General features: G+C 40.5%; 1 protein-coding gene across 1 annotated transcript; it reads right to left on the bottom strand.

Annotated features, from left to right (window-relative positions):
• Positions 1-1171: 1171 nt before the first annotated feature.
• LOC125551133 lies at positions 1172-5932 on the bottom strand. Its single transcript, XM_048714291.1, has 9 exons — positions 5729-5932; positions 4874-4971; positions 4317-4489; positions 2759-2852; positions 2430-2540; positions 2215-2304; positions 1844-1929; positions 1678-1742; positions 1172-1596 (listed from the first exon to the last, which is right to left on the bottom strand). Exons 1-9 carry the CDS (start codon positions 5835-5837, stop codon positions 1487-1489), a joined length of 936 nt encoding a protein of 311 aa, XP_048570248.1. The 5' UTR covers positions 5838-5932; the 3' UTR covers positions 1172-1486.
• Between the last annotated feature and the right edge of the window lie 12402 nt (positions 5933-18334).

The raw sequence follows: 18334 nt of genomic DNA, 5'->3' as shown, positions 1-18334 counted from the left end.
GTTAGCAAAAGGCCTATAACGGGCTTCTCCAGGTTGAGTCGTGAGGCTAATGTGGTCTGTATGTTCTTGTTGGGCTTGGGCTTGCTAGAGAGGCGCCGTCGAAAGATGACGTAGAGCTTAATGTTGAAGGAGTGGCTATGTATCGCCTTTTGCGAGATCAAAGGAGACCTCGCCTTAAGGGCAGCCTTCTGTCGTTACTATTGGGCCGACCCAAGTAGCTTCAGGTTACCTTTTTTATATATTCGTTTGTTAGAAATTTCCTAAAATATTCTAAATACATATATTAAAAAACCTTGCAATTATTTTTGACTTCAAAAACCACGAATTTGAAAATGTTAACATGGTGGAAAAATCGTTACAGTAGTTTACAAAAATGTTGATAACATTCAAATAAGTGTTCACAGCATTTAAAAGATGTCAACACGTTTCAAGAAAATGTACATGACATTCGTAAAAATGTTTGTGTAATTTTTAGAAAATGTTTTTTAGCGCTCAAAAAATATACATTACATTTTTTGAAAATGTTTACGCATATAAAAAAATGTTCAGGACATTTTAAAAGTTTGTTATGTATAGTTTAGAAAAATATTTTGTGTCATTCAAAAAAAAGATTCAATGTTGAAAACACGTTTTACACTAATTCGGAGAAATGTTCAAAAACATGTATTTGAAAATAATGATAGACATGTATATAAAATGTTTTAGATGTATACAATAAATATACAATGTGCATGTAAATATAGACACCAATAAATCATGTATTTGAAAAAATGTTAGACATGCATAAGAAATGTTCTTAATGTATCCCAAAAATGCACAATTTGTATGAAAGTATGAAAAAAAAAAGTAGATGTGTTGAAAAAAAAAGACGAAGACAAAAGGAAACTGAAAAAGAAACAAAGAAACCCAAAAAAAAACGAATAAGAAAAGGAAACCAAAGAAAATCGTAGAAAACCTGAAATAAACTGTTGTTAACAGTGAAAACTGATAAGAAAGGCAGCAGAGAGGAAAAAAAAACAAGCTAGAGGTGCTACGGTACTAGGCTGGCCCACTCCCTCGAGCCCAGAGGCGAGACCAAGTTATGTCTTGGTACCAGCAATATATAGGGAGGCAGCTATGTATCCCCTGTTGCGAGACCAAAGGAGTTCTCGCCTCAAGAGCTCCCTGCAGGTTAGTTCGTTTTTTTGCTCTTTTGTTCATATTTTCAAAAAGGAAAAATACATACAAAACCAACGTCTTCCAGGTTGATTAATACATGTCCCTTGTTTCCACGCAAAAAGAAAATGCTACTAGTATGGTACCCTTTGCAAATCTTGACCATGCATTGCACCATCTTATGATACACCGATTTACCATGCTTACACTAACATAAGGAGGAACTTTAGGACAACTCTCGAAGAAATTCATAATGTAGATTGTATCCGCTATCAAGTCGGCTGCATTGATTTACATCTGGAATCAGAGGGATGTCGCAGCTGGCAAGATGTCAATTGCTGAGACCAAGGAATTCTGTGAAACTAGGATATTTGGGCTCCCAACCGATCTCAGCCCGAGTTTTGGAATTATCCATCCTCTTCCCCAATGGACCGTCTGTACCTGAAGCCAAGGAAGATGCAGACTTTGTAATCGTGTTCGCAATAAACCCCCCAAGAAAAACAGCTAGACTAAACAATTAACCTGTGAAGCCCTCAAACTTGCCGTCAAATTTCTCGCTCCTGTTAACACGGTCCATGATTTCTTGCCTGCAAAGCCCCCAAACTCATCTCAACACACTTGCAAGGCAGAGCAAAACTGAACTTAGATGAGCAGACGGCGAGCTGAGAAAGATGAAGGTTGTAGTGACCTGGACAGAGGTTGGTTGTCACAGCCCACAAAGACACGCCCGCGAAGTTTCCTCTTCATGATGGCAATTCCAAGCGAAGCAGCATCCTGCAAATAGCACAAGTAGATGATACAAAACATATCCTTGATATACCATTTCACCCACATGTAATCAACAGAACAGATGGTCTTGATAGAATTTATTTATGTCAATAGAATGATAAGCATGGATACCATTCTGAGCATTTATTTAAATTGTAAAGAGGAATGAACTTGGGCAAGGATGGCGTTTGATCAAATATGGGTTGGGTTGAGATATGTTGAAACAATCTAACTGCAACAAACTCATCTAGAGACTATCCTATCATTTAATAAACAAGTAGAAGATCTTACTTCATAATGGATCATACTGATTATGAGATCTGGTCGTGCATCTACAGTTCCTTTTGATAACCAGAAAACATGAGGACCTTGATCCTTTTTGTGTGGTAAGTCAAGGAAACAAACTGCACTGGTTCTCTCCACTCTGATGTATTAAGAGTTTGGAAAAATTTATGTTTAACAATGCTTGATGTTTGGAATAAAAAGTAGCCTCATTGTGAGGATATATAAAGCCCTGCTAGCCTCAGGGCACAGCCTCCTGCCTCAAGGACGACATTTTCTGCTTTTAGAAGGACGTCAGTCCGAGGACTCCTACCAATCGGCACACAAGGAGAATCCTACAAAAGCGAAATGGAAAATCAAGGTCAAATAAAATCAAGATAGTAGGAGGTAATACCAGCGCATCACCAAAAAGTAAAAGCTTTCGACAAACTTCAGCTTACTTAACGACTAATTTATCATTTACTGCAATATTTTTCTTACAAAAAAAGAATAAAAAGATAAGAAAATTTTGATTCTTTACAATAAGCAGTTTAGATTAGATTTAAACTTATACCTCGCCACAAAATCCATTGTCATTGCAGTCATACACGGCAGTACTTGATGTAAACAGGAAAGAACCTTCCCCACTCCAGTTTGATGCAGCAACTCTGCACATTTTTTCTGAAATAAGATATTGTACATGTCCTTCATACACTATTTGGTGTTTGCTCCACAAAGATGCATGCAAGTGCATGTCATGTTTTATTGTAATAACATTATTTTATTTGCATCAATAATTCGTCTTGGGTATGTATTAATATGTACAAAAATATCATCGATCACTCCTAGTATCCTGACAATTAATGGGAAATAAGAATGCCTGGTGCGCGTGTTAGTAGTTTCCATCTCCCATTTATTATCATTACAGTATAAATCACTATTGAAGCTAGCAGTTCTCATACATAGTCTTATCACATTTATAATAAAACAATCTCAACTGGTGCATTATGTTGATATAACAAACTAGAGATGCAACTACAAAAGCATATATTTGAGTGAAAAGACATAATGGGAAAAACACCTCTGCTCAGACTCCTAGAGGCCGAGAACTATTCCCATCTTATGTTTCTCAGTTTGTGATAAATCTGATATATAAAGGTACGCATACGAGGGAAGGAAGCTTCCCATTTCTCCATTTAGTAGTAAATTATGCTAAAATAGATTGGATTCATGTATTTGTCCACAGTACCATGCGATGATGGTGTTAACAACATTATCTCTCACGTCCTACTAAATATCCAAATTTTAATACAATGTTCTTTCTATGTATGTGACTTTAATCTTTTCAGCGTCTTGATCATTTGAAGGTATATATATCACATTAAGCCTAGACTAATTTATGTTTATCAAGTTTGCAACATAAGCTTCAGTTTTCACAAATTTTTGTAGGAAAGATGGGAAACTCAGAATCAAATTTCCATATAACAAAATGGATGGAGGTACAAAAGCAACCCTCAGCCATGTTTTTACCAAAAAAAAAAGCATAGTCAAATTTCTCAGTGTGTCCATCTGCAGTTCCTGCAAATAGTGCACGCCCCATCCATCTCTTTCTCTTTGAATTTAATTTGATCCTAGAGAGCAGTATAACACAATGATTATGAATCCAAACTACTACCTCCATAACAAAATATAAGACATTTTTGGTAAAGAAGGTGTACCTATTTTCTTCCATGGGTAGGATTAGATAAAGAGAAAACATCATGCATGACTTCGTAAAAACAACCGAATGGCATATATGGCATCTCTAAAATAACATACCATCTACACAGATTCGAAAAATACTCTAGCTCCTTCTGAACAACTATGATTAGTGACAATAATAGATGCTTTTGTATTTTCAAAACATATGAATATGAAGTCCAAAAAACTATATTCATACATAACCACACGCCATATATACTTCCTATATCCAGAACATTTGCTAAGCACACAACTATTTACTAGATGCATGTCGCCAAACATTATAAGCATGCCGATTTGAAGACTCATTTTGTTATCAGGAAATATCCCACCGTGATGTACCATCATATACAAAAAATATAAAATATACTGCAATCAAACACTTTGCTTACCTAAGATCCCCAGGGTAATCATCCGTGCGATATGGAGGAGCACAAAAAATAACGTATGGAACTTTCTGATCAACTCTGGGTCCCTTCAGGGAGGGAATTATCCCAATTTTAGTTAGTTCACTGTGATGATCTGTGGTTGCAGTCTGGCCATAAATTTTGCAATCTGGATGCTCCTGTAAGATATATTAAAGCTATGCTTGAATTCTTTACAATATTTACAAGGAAGAAAAAAAATTATAAGCATACAATTCTCACGTTTGGCAGACAGAAAAGATACATATAGTGGATATCAAATACTGGTTTTCAATGAAAATATCTTCAGGATTTACTAGTTCCAAGGCCACCGGAGAAATGATAACATGCTATGAGGAACAAATGACATTTAACTAGAAACAAGACCTGATTTGAACATGAAAAATTGTTTTCTTTCATTAGCTCGGAAAATTCAAACCTCTCAACAAAATAATCATTTCATTAGCTCAACGTGGTATGAGGAAAGTTCTTGATATTTTAAAAATAACAGGCGAGCTACTTAGCGAGGAAGATACTTCTCCTACCTGTCGCCATTTCTCAGCTACGATTCGACCAAGCACACCAGGCCCGACAATCAGCAAGTCATTCTGACCAACACTCTCCGATGTGGACACCGTGACCCCTGCATCATGAGATACTCCTGCTGTCATCAAGGAGAATAATACAAGAAAAAGAAAGGATATATTAAAACAGGTGCCCTGTCAATTAGGGGCGCACGTGGAGAGTCATGTGCAATGGAACTAAATTGAAAAGGGTGCTGACGACGGCTTCCCCTTAAAGTGAATAAGCATCTACTCATAAAAATAGGACCCCAATAGCCAGCAAACGTTCCCCGGGAAGCATGGCATCTGCGAACATTTTTTATGGCAAGTTCTTCAAAAGCACATGGCAATTTCTTCAGGAACACATGGCAGCTTCTGCAAAGAAGGGATTTTGCTGTGAAAATTCCCGTGTTTGCCTGAAAGAATTGCCATGCTCCCGCAAGCGAAAAATATTCGCAAATGCCATCCTTCCCAGGGGACATTCGCTGGATAGCATGCCCTTAAAATAAGAACAGGGCCTAAATAACCATTAAAATAAGCATCTAGTCAATGTTTATCATGAGAATTGCATCGGGGAACCCCCTAAACCCGGAATCCGTTGGCGCATTGCGCTATTTCTTGCGTGCGATGTTCCAACTGATCTTCCTGGTCTGGAATCTAGAACTATAGTTCTGGCGATTTGCTGAATTCAGCACCTTTCTACCTAATCGAGCCCACGCCCCTTCCCGATTTCAACAACCCTGCCTGATCTAGCACGCCATGCGCTTCACAGTAGCATCCCAATTTTGGCCAGGTCAAGTTAAAGGTTCGAAAACTATTTGCGAGAAAAGCACGTACCGAGGGGGCCGGTGGAGGCCATCGGGAAGCGGCAGCGGGATGCGAACGCTGGGGGTGCAGCAGTCAATGGGAGAGGATATGGTAGCCGATAGTGGTAGGTCGACGCCATGGCTTTGTAAAATTGGTTCTCGGACACCGGTGTGCTGCTATGGGACAGGTGGCCAGTTGCGTCACGCGAAAAACAACATCATTAAATTATTAATTTTCAACCATGTAAATGCGAACTAATCGTGCCTTGGTCAGGTTCCTCGTGGCGAAACCAACCCACAAAGATTTTCAATTCCTAAACTTACACACAGGTTTTCATCAACTACGAAGATGTGGCTCGGTATCTCAAAGATGCTCACAGAGTTAAGGCGTGCATGCGTTCATAGAGTTAAATGTATGTGTGTATGTGAGCATTTGTGTTTGTATTGTGTGCAAAAAACAAAATCCTACTAATCCATTTTTTATGACGATTTGGCTGAAAAAACTTCTCCCTTTGTTCACAAATACTCCATCTGTAAACTAATATAAGAGCGTTTAGATCACTATTTTAATAATCTTATCTAAATTAGATGTATATAAACACATAGTACGCCCCGACTCCGTGTTTGTTCCATCGGTGTCTCACATGATATTGTGCCTCTGGTACCTCCTCCTCCTCTGTACTCTTCTGTCACCCACTCGGCACCCCGGCACCGTCTAGGCCAACACATCATTCACGGTGGAGCCACAATGTAGATATAGAGGGCAAGACAACAATGAAGGAGAGCAATATTTTTGTATCTCACAAACTACAGAAGAGTACTATACCCAGATGTCACTCGCAGTCGGGGCAGGTCTAGCTGTAGCTTATAGTGTTGACAACTCCACATTCGCACAGGTTGGCATTAGGACTTTAGGAGCACCAGCCCGACCCTCACGTCGCTCCCGTGCGAGCGACTCAAGCGGACGACTCAACCCTAGCCGCCGCCAGAATCTTGTCCCTACTCTCCGTCGCCGGAGTTCGCCACAAGGCGAAGCCGTGCGGATGATGGTGGCGGCGGGTACCTTTTGTTCGTGACTCTGGGCAGCACTCAGGCACGCTGGGAGCTGCTCGGTAGTCCAACATGTCAGCCCGCAAACTAGTGATTGGATTCGTCTATGTCGTGGGGCTCGTCGCGCAGGCGCGGAGCTATGAGATGGCGTTGGGAGTTGCTTGCTAAAGCTGGTCCACCCGATGGGCATCTACTGTCCATGGCGTGTGGCGGTGATATCATGCCAGTGCACAAAGCTATTGTAGCACTTTCATGATAAGTAAAGTGTCAAGCCCACAGGGAGTGGAAAGTCGCTTACGTAGTTTCGTACGCACCCAAACCAGGATTTGAAAATACTCTACTCTATACATTGCTAAGAAAACGAGTAAAAAGGAGTTCTGCTAAACTACAAACGGAAAGGTAAAAACAGGAAAAAAAGAAACTAAGTTAGTAGAGACGATGCTTGAGTAGTAAAGCATTCTTGATGGTTCCAAAATCATTACTACTAGTATGCATATTTTCTCTCATATCCACTCTTCATGTGCATAAGTGGGTGGATCTGGGTACAATACATGTTCTACTCTCATGTAGACTTTATGCCACATACGTCACCAACTGTAGCTCCCACATACTGGTTATAACTACGATTAATTAAGGGTTCCCCGTGGACGCAGCCTGACCAAGGGTTCTCTTTTATTCACATACCAAATGCAAAGACACAAAATTGATGCTTTTATTATCACCTCTAATTACATCAACATCCTAACCTCTAAAATGACAGTAATATGCTTCACGACAATAAGGCAATAATGCGAGCGAGACCTCCTCTCAACATTCGCGAAGGCTACTACCAAGAACATGATGAGAGAATTATTAATCGCATAAAGAGTTCATCCATATCCCAAAGAACTAGTACAACTACTCAAACATATAAACGAACGACACAAAATAAAGAGTCAAGTTAGAAGACGACATCGTGACAGTGAAGGGAGAACACATGATGGTGATGGAGAGGGCACCGCCGATGGTGGTGGTGATGATGATGGCATCAGCGATGGTGATGGAGATGGGGGCGGCCTCGGTGGTGCCTACATGGTGGAGATGGCATTGCTCCGAAGGTCGGTGTGCGCGATGGCGGAGCCTCCTCATCTTCCCTTGGACTTGTCCTTCCTTGTATGGTGGTGGAGATGGAGCAGCAATGGAGATTGACCTAGGATAATGGTGGCAATTAGGGTATGGAGAGGTATTTACAATGCCTCTCCCAAAACCTCCTCCGTTGATGATGGTTGCCTCCTTTGATCCAAAGGCTCAAGTGTCAGGAAACGTAGTAATTTCAAAATTTTCCTACGCACACGTAAGATCATGGTGATGCATAGTAACGAGAGGGAAGAGTGTGTCCAGGTACCCTCGTAGACCGAAAGCGGAAGCGTTAGCACAACGTGGTTGATGTAGTCGTACGTCTTCACGATCCGACCGATCAAGTACCGAACACACGACACCTCCAAGTTCTGCACACATTCAACTCGATGACGTCCCTTGAACTCCGACCCAGCCGAGCTTTGAGGGAGAGTTCCATCAGCACGACAGCGTGGTGTCGATGTTGATGTTCTACCGTTGCAGGGCTTCGCCTAAGCACCGCTACGATATTATCGAGATGGACTATGGTGGAGAGGGGCGCCGCACACGGATAAAAGATCCAAGAGATCAATTGTTGTGTCTATGGGGTGCCCCTCTCTTCCGTATATAAAGGAGGGGAGGAGAGGGCCGGTCAAGGGGAGGAGGCGCGCCCAAGGGGGAGTCCTACTCCCACCGGGAGTAGGACTCCTCCTTTTCCTATTTGGAGAGGGAGAGGGAAGGAAGAGGAAGGAGGGAGGAAGGAAAGGGGGGCCCGGCCCCCCTCCCAATTCGGATTGGGCTTGGGGGGGTGCCTCCTCCCTTGCTCCTTTCCCCTCCTTTACACTAAAGCCCATTAAGGCCCATATACCTCCTGGGGGGTTCCGATAACCTCCCGGTGCTCTGATATTATCCCGATCTCACTCAGAACCATTCTGATATCCAAATATAGTTGTCCAATATATCGATCTTTACGTCTCGATCATTTCGAGACTCCTCGTCATGTTCGTGATCACATCCGGGACTCCGAACTACCTTCGGTACATCAAAAACCATAAACTCATAATATAACCATCATCGAACTTTAAGCGTGCGGACCCTACGGGTTCAAGAACTATGTAGACATGACCGAGACACGTCTCCGGTCAATAACCAATAGCGGAACCTGGATGCTCATATTGGCTCCTACATATTCTACGAAGATCTTTATCGGTCAAACCGCATAACAACATACTTTGTTCCCTTTGTCATCGGTATGTTACTTGCCCGAGATTCGATCGTCGGTATCTCAATACCTAGTTCAATCTCGTTACCGGCAAGTCTCTTTACTCGTTCCGTAACACATCATCCCGCAACTAACTCATTAGTTGCAATGCTTGCAAGGCTTAAGTGATGTGTATTACCGAGTGGGCCCAGAGATACCTCTCCGACAATCGGAGTGACAAATCCTAATCTCGAAATATGCCAACCCAACAAGTACCTTCGGAGACACCTGTAGAGCACATTTATAATCACCCAGTTATGTTGTGACGTTTGGCAGCACACAAAGTGTTCCTTTGGTAAACGGGAGTTGCATAATCTCATAGTCATAGGAACATGTATAAGTCATGAAGAAAGCAATAGCAACAAACTAAACGATCAAGTGCTAAGCTAACGGAATGGGTCAAGTCAATCACATCATTCTCCTAATGATGTGATCCCGTTAATCAAATGACAACTCTTTGTCTATGGCTAGGAAACATAACCATCTTTGATCAATGAGCTAGTCTAGTAGAGGCATACTAGTGACACTCTGTTTGTCTATGTATTCACACATGTATCATGTTTCCGGTTAACACAATTCTAGCATGAACAATAAACATTTATCATGATATAAGTAAATAAATAATAAATTTATTATTGCCTCTAGGGCATATTTCCTTCATCAAGGTGAGCCTAATCCTCTCCTAAGCCTTTCGCTATTGGCCAAGGATCGTGTGGGAACAAATGCGGATGAAATCTGTGAAGAACACCGTTTGGAAGGGCAAATTTCAGGCCTGTCTGCACGGTCGTACTAGACGTCATTGAATGCTCTGTAATATTTCGTATTTTAGTCGCCATTTCTTCATACGTAGTTTAATTTTGACGTTCTTGGGCTCATTGGAATCACGTGAATGGCGTCGGAGCGCCAACGATATTTGGTCTTGATTTGGATCCCTTTGGAAAATCACTTTTTTAACCTCCCAAATGTCGAACTCTAGTGTCGTTAGTCCTCCACATTGAACCTGTCTTTGGTCCCTTTCATCATGCTTGGTCCTAGGTTGCTCCAAAACACCTATGGACACAAGAAAATAAATAAAACTAATAAAAAACAAATAAAATACTTGTAAGTGCATCTAGTGCCACCCCTAGTTGGTTTTGGAGTATTGATGCCAAACTTGGTTGAGGCACTAATGTGTTTGTGAGATTTACAGGAGAACATGGGTAGAAGTCCCCATTGATTCGGTTTATCCATCGAAGATGACCCCTAAAAATGTATGAAGACATTGGTGGTTCACAAAGACATTCGCGTCGAAGATAATGACGCATAAAGACATTCACTTGAAGACAATGGAGTGCGAAGACATAGTTTCTTTCGTAGTTTCATTTTCTCCTTTCCTAAGTCATAGGAACCACCGAACTGTTAAGTGGGGTCCAGATGAACAAAGTTAGAAAACTGACGTGATGCTCAACCCAAATCCTATATGTCTTCGAGCAAAGAAAAATGAGAGAAAATCTTATCGTAAGTTGGATGAGTCAGCTTTGCTTGTAGCCCAAGGCAAGCTGTCGAGTGTGTTTGAAATCTGACCTTGGACATGTGTCGATCGTCCATTGACCTAGGGTCATTTCGGATAAATCATGTAGGGTTTCCCCTGGCTATAAATAGCCACCCCTTCCACCATAAATTGGTGGCTGCTTAGAGTTAGTACACGACTTTTATCATTTGAGAACAACCCACCTCTTGAGCCTTTTGAGAGAGAATCCTCGCGAGGACAAACCCAAAACACCTAGAGCCCAAAGAGTGTTTGGCATCACTAAAGTCTTTCTATTCCACGTCATCCAAATACTTATTACACTTGAAGAATGTGATCTTCCAGTCGGTTAGGCGTCGCGTTTTGACCATCCAAGAGTCATTGTGGATCGCCGGTGAACAAAGTATGTGAAGGTTTGGAAGTCTACCTTGAAGACTTACCTAAGTGATTGGGCGAGGACTAAGTGACCTTAGCTCAAGGGGAATAAGGTGAAGACGTGATCTTCTGAGTTTAATCTCAGCCTCCCTAACCAGACGTATAGTTGTCGCAGCAACTGGAACTGGTCTACCAAATCCTTGTCTTCATCGAGCAACTAGTTCTATCACTTCACCCCTTACTGTTTAGCTTCGTGAAGTCATTGCTTGCCTGCTCCGGTTGAATACACTGTGTGAATACATTCACCATGATTGAATATTTGACTTCATACTGTCTTCCTATTCTGATCTGTCTACCTAGCAGCTACTTGTCTTTGTGCATCTTCTATATTGTACCTTGACTCTGTTGCATGGCTAGTGTAGTTTATCTTCCGCTGTATCATGTTTAGTTATTGTTTTAACTACCTGTCATCGAAGACGTTGCCTGTCTTGAAGAATTACAAAAAATCGCCTATTCACCCCTCTCTAGTCAATAACTAGCACTTCCAATACTAATTATACGAATGCTCATAGTGAAAAGTGTAAAAACGGTAATCATGCATAATGGACACATATTTGGTTCAATGGGGCATGATATATAAAGAGAACATGCAACAGATGAGCTCTAAAAATACGTAAAATATAGAGCCATGAACCTCCCCATGCTTGCTCGCCCTCAAGTAAGAAGATTGACTACCAAAAGCTTAGTGTTACCAACTCTAAATTTTCATTGAACCAAACCCCAAAAGTGATATCCATGCTTATTGTGAGATAATGCAAAAGTTAACCAACAAGGGAGTGATACATGCTATCCCCTTAGTTCCATTAACATGGAGGTCGATCTAGCCATGTATGAGCATGCAAGGTAACAGAAAACATGTCTCTAGTCATATAATGTAATATGATGGTAGTGCAAGGCAGCATACTTAGAATGGCTATGAAAATGCCATGATAGGTGATGACCCACAAGTATAGGGGATCAATCATAGTCCTTTCGATAAGTAAGAGTGTCAAATCCAATGAGGAGCAGAAGAAAATGACTTTTCAGCAAGGTAATTCCTGCGATCACTGAAATTGTCGGTAACAGGTAGTTTGATAGCAAGATATTTGTAACAAGTAAGTAATGGTAATGGTAAATAAAGTGCAGCAAGGTAGCCCCATCCTTTTTGTAGTAAAGGACAGGCTGGAACGGTCTTAGATAGTAAGTAAAACGTTCTTGAGGACACACGGGGATTTCATCTAGTCACTTTCATCATGTTGGTTTAATTCACGTTCACTACTTTGATAATTTGATATGTGGGTGGAACGATGCTTGGGTGTTATTCTTACTTGAACAAGCCTCCCACTTATGATTAACCCCCTCGCAAGCATCCGCAACTACGAAAGAAGTATTAAGATAATAATCTAACCATAGCATTAAACATAAGGATCCAAATCAGCCCCTTACGGAATATCACATAAACTAGGGTTTAAGCATCTGTCACTGTAGCAACCCATCATCTAATAACTACTCCGCAATGCATTTCCTTAGGCCCAAAGATAGCGAAGTGTCATGTAGTCAACGTTCACATAATACCACTAAGGGAATCACAACATACATATCATCAAAATATCGAACGAATATCAAATTCACATGATTACTCGCAACATAATTTCTCCTGTGGCCTCAAAAACAAGGGCAACTACTCATAAATAATATTCATACTCAAGATCAGAGGGATATTAAATAGCATAATGGATCTGAACATATGATCTTCCACCAAATAAACCATATAGCATCAACTATGAGATGTAATCAACACTACTAGTCACCCACATGTACCAATTTGAGGTTTCGATACAAAGATTGAAAACAAGAGATGAACTAGGGTTTGAGATGAGATAGTTTTGTTGAATATTTTGATGAATATTGGTCTCCCAAAGATGAGAGGGTTGTTGGTGATGATGATGGCTTTGATTTCCCCCTCTCGGAGGGAATTTCCCCCGGCGGAATCGTTCCGCCGAAGGGCAAAAGTGCTCCTTCCCAAGTTCCACCTCGAGACGGCGGCGCTCTATTCCGAAAGTCCTCTCCTTATTTTTTCTAGGTCAAAAGACCTTATGTACCATAAGATGGGCACCAGAGGTGGGCCGAGGAGCCCACTACCCACCAAGGTGCGCCAGGGGGGCAGGCGCGCCCTGGTGCCTTGTGGGCACTTGGGTGGCCCCCTCTGGTAGTTCTTTTCTCCAATATTTATTATATATTCCAAAATAATTCCCCGTAAAATTTCAGCTCATTTGGAGGTGTGCAGAATAGGTATCTGTGACATGGCTTTTTCAGGTCCAGAATTCCAGTTGCCGGTATTCTCACTCTTTTTGTAAACCTTGCATAATATGAGAGAAAAGGCATTAGAATTACTCCACAAAGTATTATATTGCATAAAAACACTATAAATAATAGTAGGAAAACATGATGCAAAATGGACGTATCAACTCCCCCAAGCTTAGACCTCGCTTGTCCTCAAGCGAAAGCCGATATCGAAAATCATGTCCACATGTTTAGAGAGATAGAGAGAGAGGTGTTGATAAAAACAAAATATGGACATGGTAGCATCATGCTTATTATTATTATAACAACAACAAACTTTATCATATAGATTATCGTGAACAAGTAACAATTCATCACAACATCAAAGTAGAAAGCATAAACTTTATTGAAAACTAACAAACTATGTTTTTAGTCAACTTGGCAACTACAATTCATCATATTTTCAGGAAGGGTCTCGTATCAGAGCCTTTTGGCAAGTCCACATACTCAACATCATTTAGTCTTCTATGATTGCTAACACTCACAACATATGTATGAGCAAAAAGTTTCAACCGGACACATAGAAAGATAGGGGCTTATAGTTTCACCTCCCAACTTATTCACCTCAAGGGTGATGTTAACAATAATAACTCATGCTCACTCATATCCAACTGGGTATATGTGCCTAGATCTTTCCCCACCACATGATGTTTGCCAAATAGAAAATAAAAAGGAATAGAGGAAAATACTTTGACTCTTGCATAAAAGTAAAAGATAGGCCCTTCGCAGAGGGAAGCAGAGGTTGTCATGCGCTTTTTGGTTTTGTATGCACAATCTCTTAATGCAATAGAACGTCATGTTATATTGCTCCTTATGATAGCAACGTTTATTATGCAGTCTGTGCTCTTATTACTTTGTCATCACAAGTTCGTACAACGCTTATTTTCCCTTACACTAAAAGATCAAACACATTTAGGAGCAATTTTTATTGCCTTTTTGCACCGAGGAAAACTTAATTGAAGGATCTTACTCAATCCATAGGTAGGTATGGTGGACTCTCAAAACATGAATTTGGGTTTACAATTTTTTGGGATGCACGAGTAGTACCTCTACTTAGTGCAGATTTTTGGCTAGCAAAGATATTGGGCAAGCACCCCATGTTGGAGGATCTATGACAACATAACTTCTATGTGAATATGAACAAACCTAAATCATTAAATATGAACAAACATAAATCATTACATTGTCTTCCTTGTCCAACGTCAACAATTTGGCATAAGATATTTAATGGGGGCTCACAATCATAAAAGATGTCCAAGATGGTAACACTAAATCCTTCAACCTAAAAGTAACTCAACGAAGGAAAATTGTGGTGGCGTGACCCATCGTATAAGAACTGTATGACCCCAAGCATCACACAATTATCATGGCATCCTGTTAGTCTAGTTCTTTGTTAATGTATTCACTATCAGAAAGAAAATTTCACTTTGTCGAAATTTTCAAACCCTTCAAGTATTGTGCACCCATTCCTTCTAAGATGTGGAAGTGATGGTATGGGTGCCAAGTGAAGGAAATATACCCTAGAGGCAATAATAAAGTCATTATTTTATATTTCCTTATATCATGATAAATGTTTATTATTCATGCTAGAACTGTATTAAACGGAAACTTGATACATGTGTGGATACATAGACAAAACACCGTGTCCCTAGTAAGCCTCTACTAGACTAGCTCGTTAATCAAAGATGGTTAAGTTTCCTAACCATAGACATGTGTTGTCATTTGATGAACGGGATCACATCATTAGGATAATGATGTGATGGACAAGACCCATCTATTAGCTTAGCATATTGATCATTCAGTTTTATTGCAATTGCTTTCTTCATGTCATATACATATTCCTTTGACTATGCGATTATGCAACTCCCGGACAACAGAGGAATACCTTGTGTGCTATCAAACGTCACAACGTAACTGGGTGATTATAAAGATGCTCTACGGGTATCTCCGAAGGTGTTTGTTGGGTTGGCATAGATCAAGATTAGGATTTGTCACTCCGAGTATCGGAGAGGTATCTCTGGGCCCTCTCAGTAATGCACATCATAATAAGCCTTGCAAGAAATGTGACTAATGAGTTAGTTGCGGGATGATTGATATGTCTCCAATGTATCTATAATTTTTTATTGTTCCATGCTATTATATTATCTGTTTTGGATGTTTAATGGGCTTTATTATGCACTTTTATATTATTTTTGGGACTAACCTATTAACCGAAGGCCCAGAGCAAATTGTTTTTTGCCTATTTCAGTGTTTCGCAGAAAAGGAATATCAAACGGAATCCAAACGGAACAAAACCTTCGCGAGGATCTTTTTTGGAAACAACGCAATCCAGGAGACTTGGAGTGGAGGTCAAGGAAGCAACAAGGCGGCCACGAGGTAGGGCGGCGCGCCCCCCACCCTCGTGGGCCCACAGAGCTCCGCCGACCTACTTCTTTCGCCTATATATACTCTTATACCCTGAAAACATCAAGGGGAGCCACGAAACCACTTTCCACCGCCGCAACCTTCTGTACCCGTGAGATCCCATCTGGGGACCTTTTCCGGCGATCTGCCGAAGGGGGATTCGATCACGGAGGGCTTCTACATCAACACCATAGCCTCTTAGATGATGTGTGAGTAGTTTACCATAGATCTTCGGGTCCATAGTTATTAGCTAGATGGCTTCTTCTCTCTCTTTGGTTCTCAATACAAAGTTCTCCTCGATGTTCTTGGAGATCTATTCGATGTAATACTTTTTGCGGTGTGTTTGCCGAGATCCGATGAATTGTGGGTTTATGATCAAGTTTATCTATGAACAATATTTGATTCTTCTCTGAATTCTTATATGCATGATTTGATATCTTTGCAAGTCTCTTCGAATTATCAGTTTGGTTTGGCCTACTAGATTGATCTTTCTTGCAATGGGAGAAGTGCTTAGATTTAGGTTCAATCTTGCGGTGCTCGATCCCAATGACAGAAAGGGAACCGACACGTATTGTATTGTTGCCATCGAGGATAAAAAGATGGGGTTTATATCATATTGCTTGAGTTTATCCCTCTACATCATGTCATCTTGCCTAATGGGTTACTCTGTTCTTATGAACTTAATACTCTAGATGCATGCTAGATAGCGGTCGATGTGTGGAGTAATAGTAGTAGATGCAGAATCGTTTCGATCTACTTGACACAGACGTGATGCCTATGTTTATGATCATGCCTAGATATTCTCATAACTATGCGCTTTTCTATCAATTGCTTGGCAGTAATTTGTTCACCCACCGTAATATATGCTATCTTGAGAGAAGACACTAGTGAAACCTATGGCCCCCGGGTCTACTTTACATCATATAAGTTTCCGATCTACAATTCTAGTTTACTATTTATTTTGCAATCTTTACTTTTTAATCTATACAACAAAAATACCAAAGATATTTATCTTATTATCTTTATCAGATCTCACTTTTGCAAGTGGCCGTGAAGGGTTGACGACCCCTATATCGCGTTGGTTGCAAGGTTCTTATTTGTTCGTGCAGGTACTAGGCGACTTGCGTGTAGTCTCCTACTGGATTGGTACCTTGGTTCTCAAAAACTGAGGGAAATACTTACGCTACTTTGCTACATCACCCTTTCCTCTTTAAGGGAAAATGAACACATGCTCAAGAGGTAGCAAGAAGGATTTCTGGCGCAATTGCCGGGGAGATCTACGCTCAAGTCAAGACATACCAAGTACCCATCACAAACTCTTATCCCTCGCATTACATTATTTGCCATTCTCCTCTCGTTTTCCTCTCCCCCACTTCACCTTTGCCGTTTTATTCGCCCTTCTTCCGTTTGTCTCTTTCCGCTTGCCTCTTGTGTGTTCGTTTTGTTGCCATCATGTCTGAAATTGGGGAGATTATCGTTGAAAAGGATTGTAGTAACGATGGGGGAAACGTTGATGCTTTTGATTATCCTCATGAAGAACCTACTATTTTACACACTAAAAAGTTTCGGATTGGTAGTGGTAATATTATTGGAAAAGGAGTTATTCAAGATTTCTTTACTTGTGCTGGTGCTTTGCCCACCATGAGCGGGTCTATTCTTCATAAAACTAGTAGTCTTGTGGATGCTATATCTTTGCTCGTGGTTGAACTTGAAAGACAATTTATCCACATGTATCCTTGCATACAGAGGATTTTTCTAGAATTTTCTAATATTGAGCATTCTTCTGTTAAGCGAGCAGCTATCATCTTTTTAGCTCATGAGTTCAGATTTATAATAAAAGAGGCCAATGAAATTTTTGCGCATTATAGGGTGGATGCCGGCCGTCCTCCCATAGAAGCGATCCTTTTCTATCAAGAAGACATAATGCGCTTATGTTCTTTAGATCATGTTGCTTTTAATGAAAACCTTAGAAAAAAGGTTCCTACCGATGTTCTAGTTGACAGGATTTCCGAACTTAATGATAATTTTGCTATCCAGAACAATGGGTTAGGTTTTTCCCTTGAACAAAGGCTCATGACTTTTTGCCAAAATAATGCTTATAATGATGAATTGGTTGTGCAATATGAGGGGCCAAAGGAGGAACCAATACCTCCCGAGCTTGATCTTGGGGACTTTTGTCCCATTAAATTTAGCCCTTTTGATTACTTTTGCTTGCCACAAAGAAAACTTGCTGCTGAACGCAGGGAGTATGAGATGAGTTTTCGCGATTTGCCTTATCATTATCATGGCAATACCAAGATCTATTCTTACCTTTATGCCTAGCTAGGGGTGTTAAACGATAGCGCTTGTTGGGAGGCAACCCAATTTTATTTTTGTTCCTTGCTTCTTGTTCCTGTTTAGTAATAAATAAATCTTCTATCCTTTGTTATGATTGTGTTTTTATGTTTTAATTAGTGTTTGTGCCAAGTAAAGCCTTTAAGATCTTCTTGGGTGATTGTTATTTGATCTTGCTGAAAGAAACAGAAAGTATGCACTCACGAGAATAATTTTCATTTTTTTACCAG

This window comes from Triticum urartu, chromosome 4 (genome assembly GCF_003073215.2).
Source record: "Triticum urartu cultivar G1812 chromosome 4, Tu2.1, whole genome shotgun sequence".
Taxonomy (NCBI): domain Eukaryota; kingdom Viridiplantae; phylum Streptophyta; class Magnoliopsida; order Poales; family Poaceae; genus Triticum; species Triticum urartu.
The sequence above is the reverse complement of the archived record's forward strand: the minus strand, read 5'-3'. Positions and strand labels throughout refer to the sequence as shown.

Excerpts from the sequence above, each read along its gene's own strand:
- LOC125551133 (XM_048714291.1), bottom strand. The coding sequence starts at position 5,837 with ATGGCGTCGACCTACCACTATCGGCTACCATATCCTCTCCCATTGACT. Across the intron at positions 1,743-1,843 it reads GACAACCAACCTCTGTCCAG|GCAAGAAATCATGGACCGTG; the intron begins GTCACTACAACC and ends GGGGCTTTGCAG. Across the intron at positions 1,597-1,677 it reads CAAGTTTGAGGGCTTCACAG|GTACAGACGGTCCATTGGGG; the intron begins GTTAATTGTTTA and ends CCTTGGCTTCAG.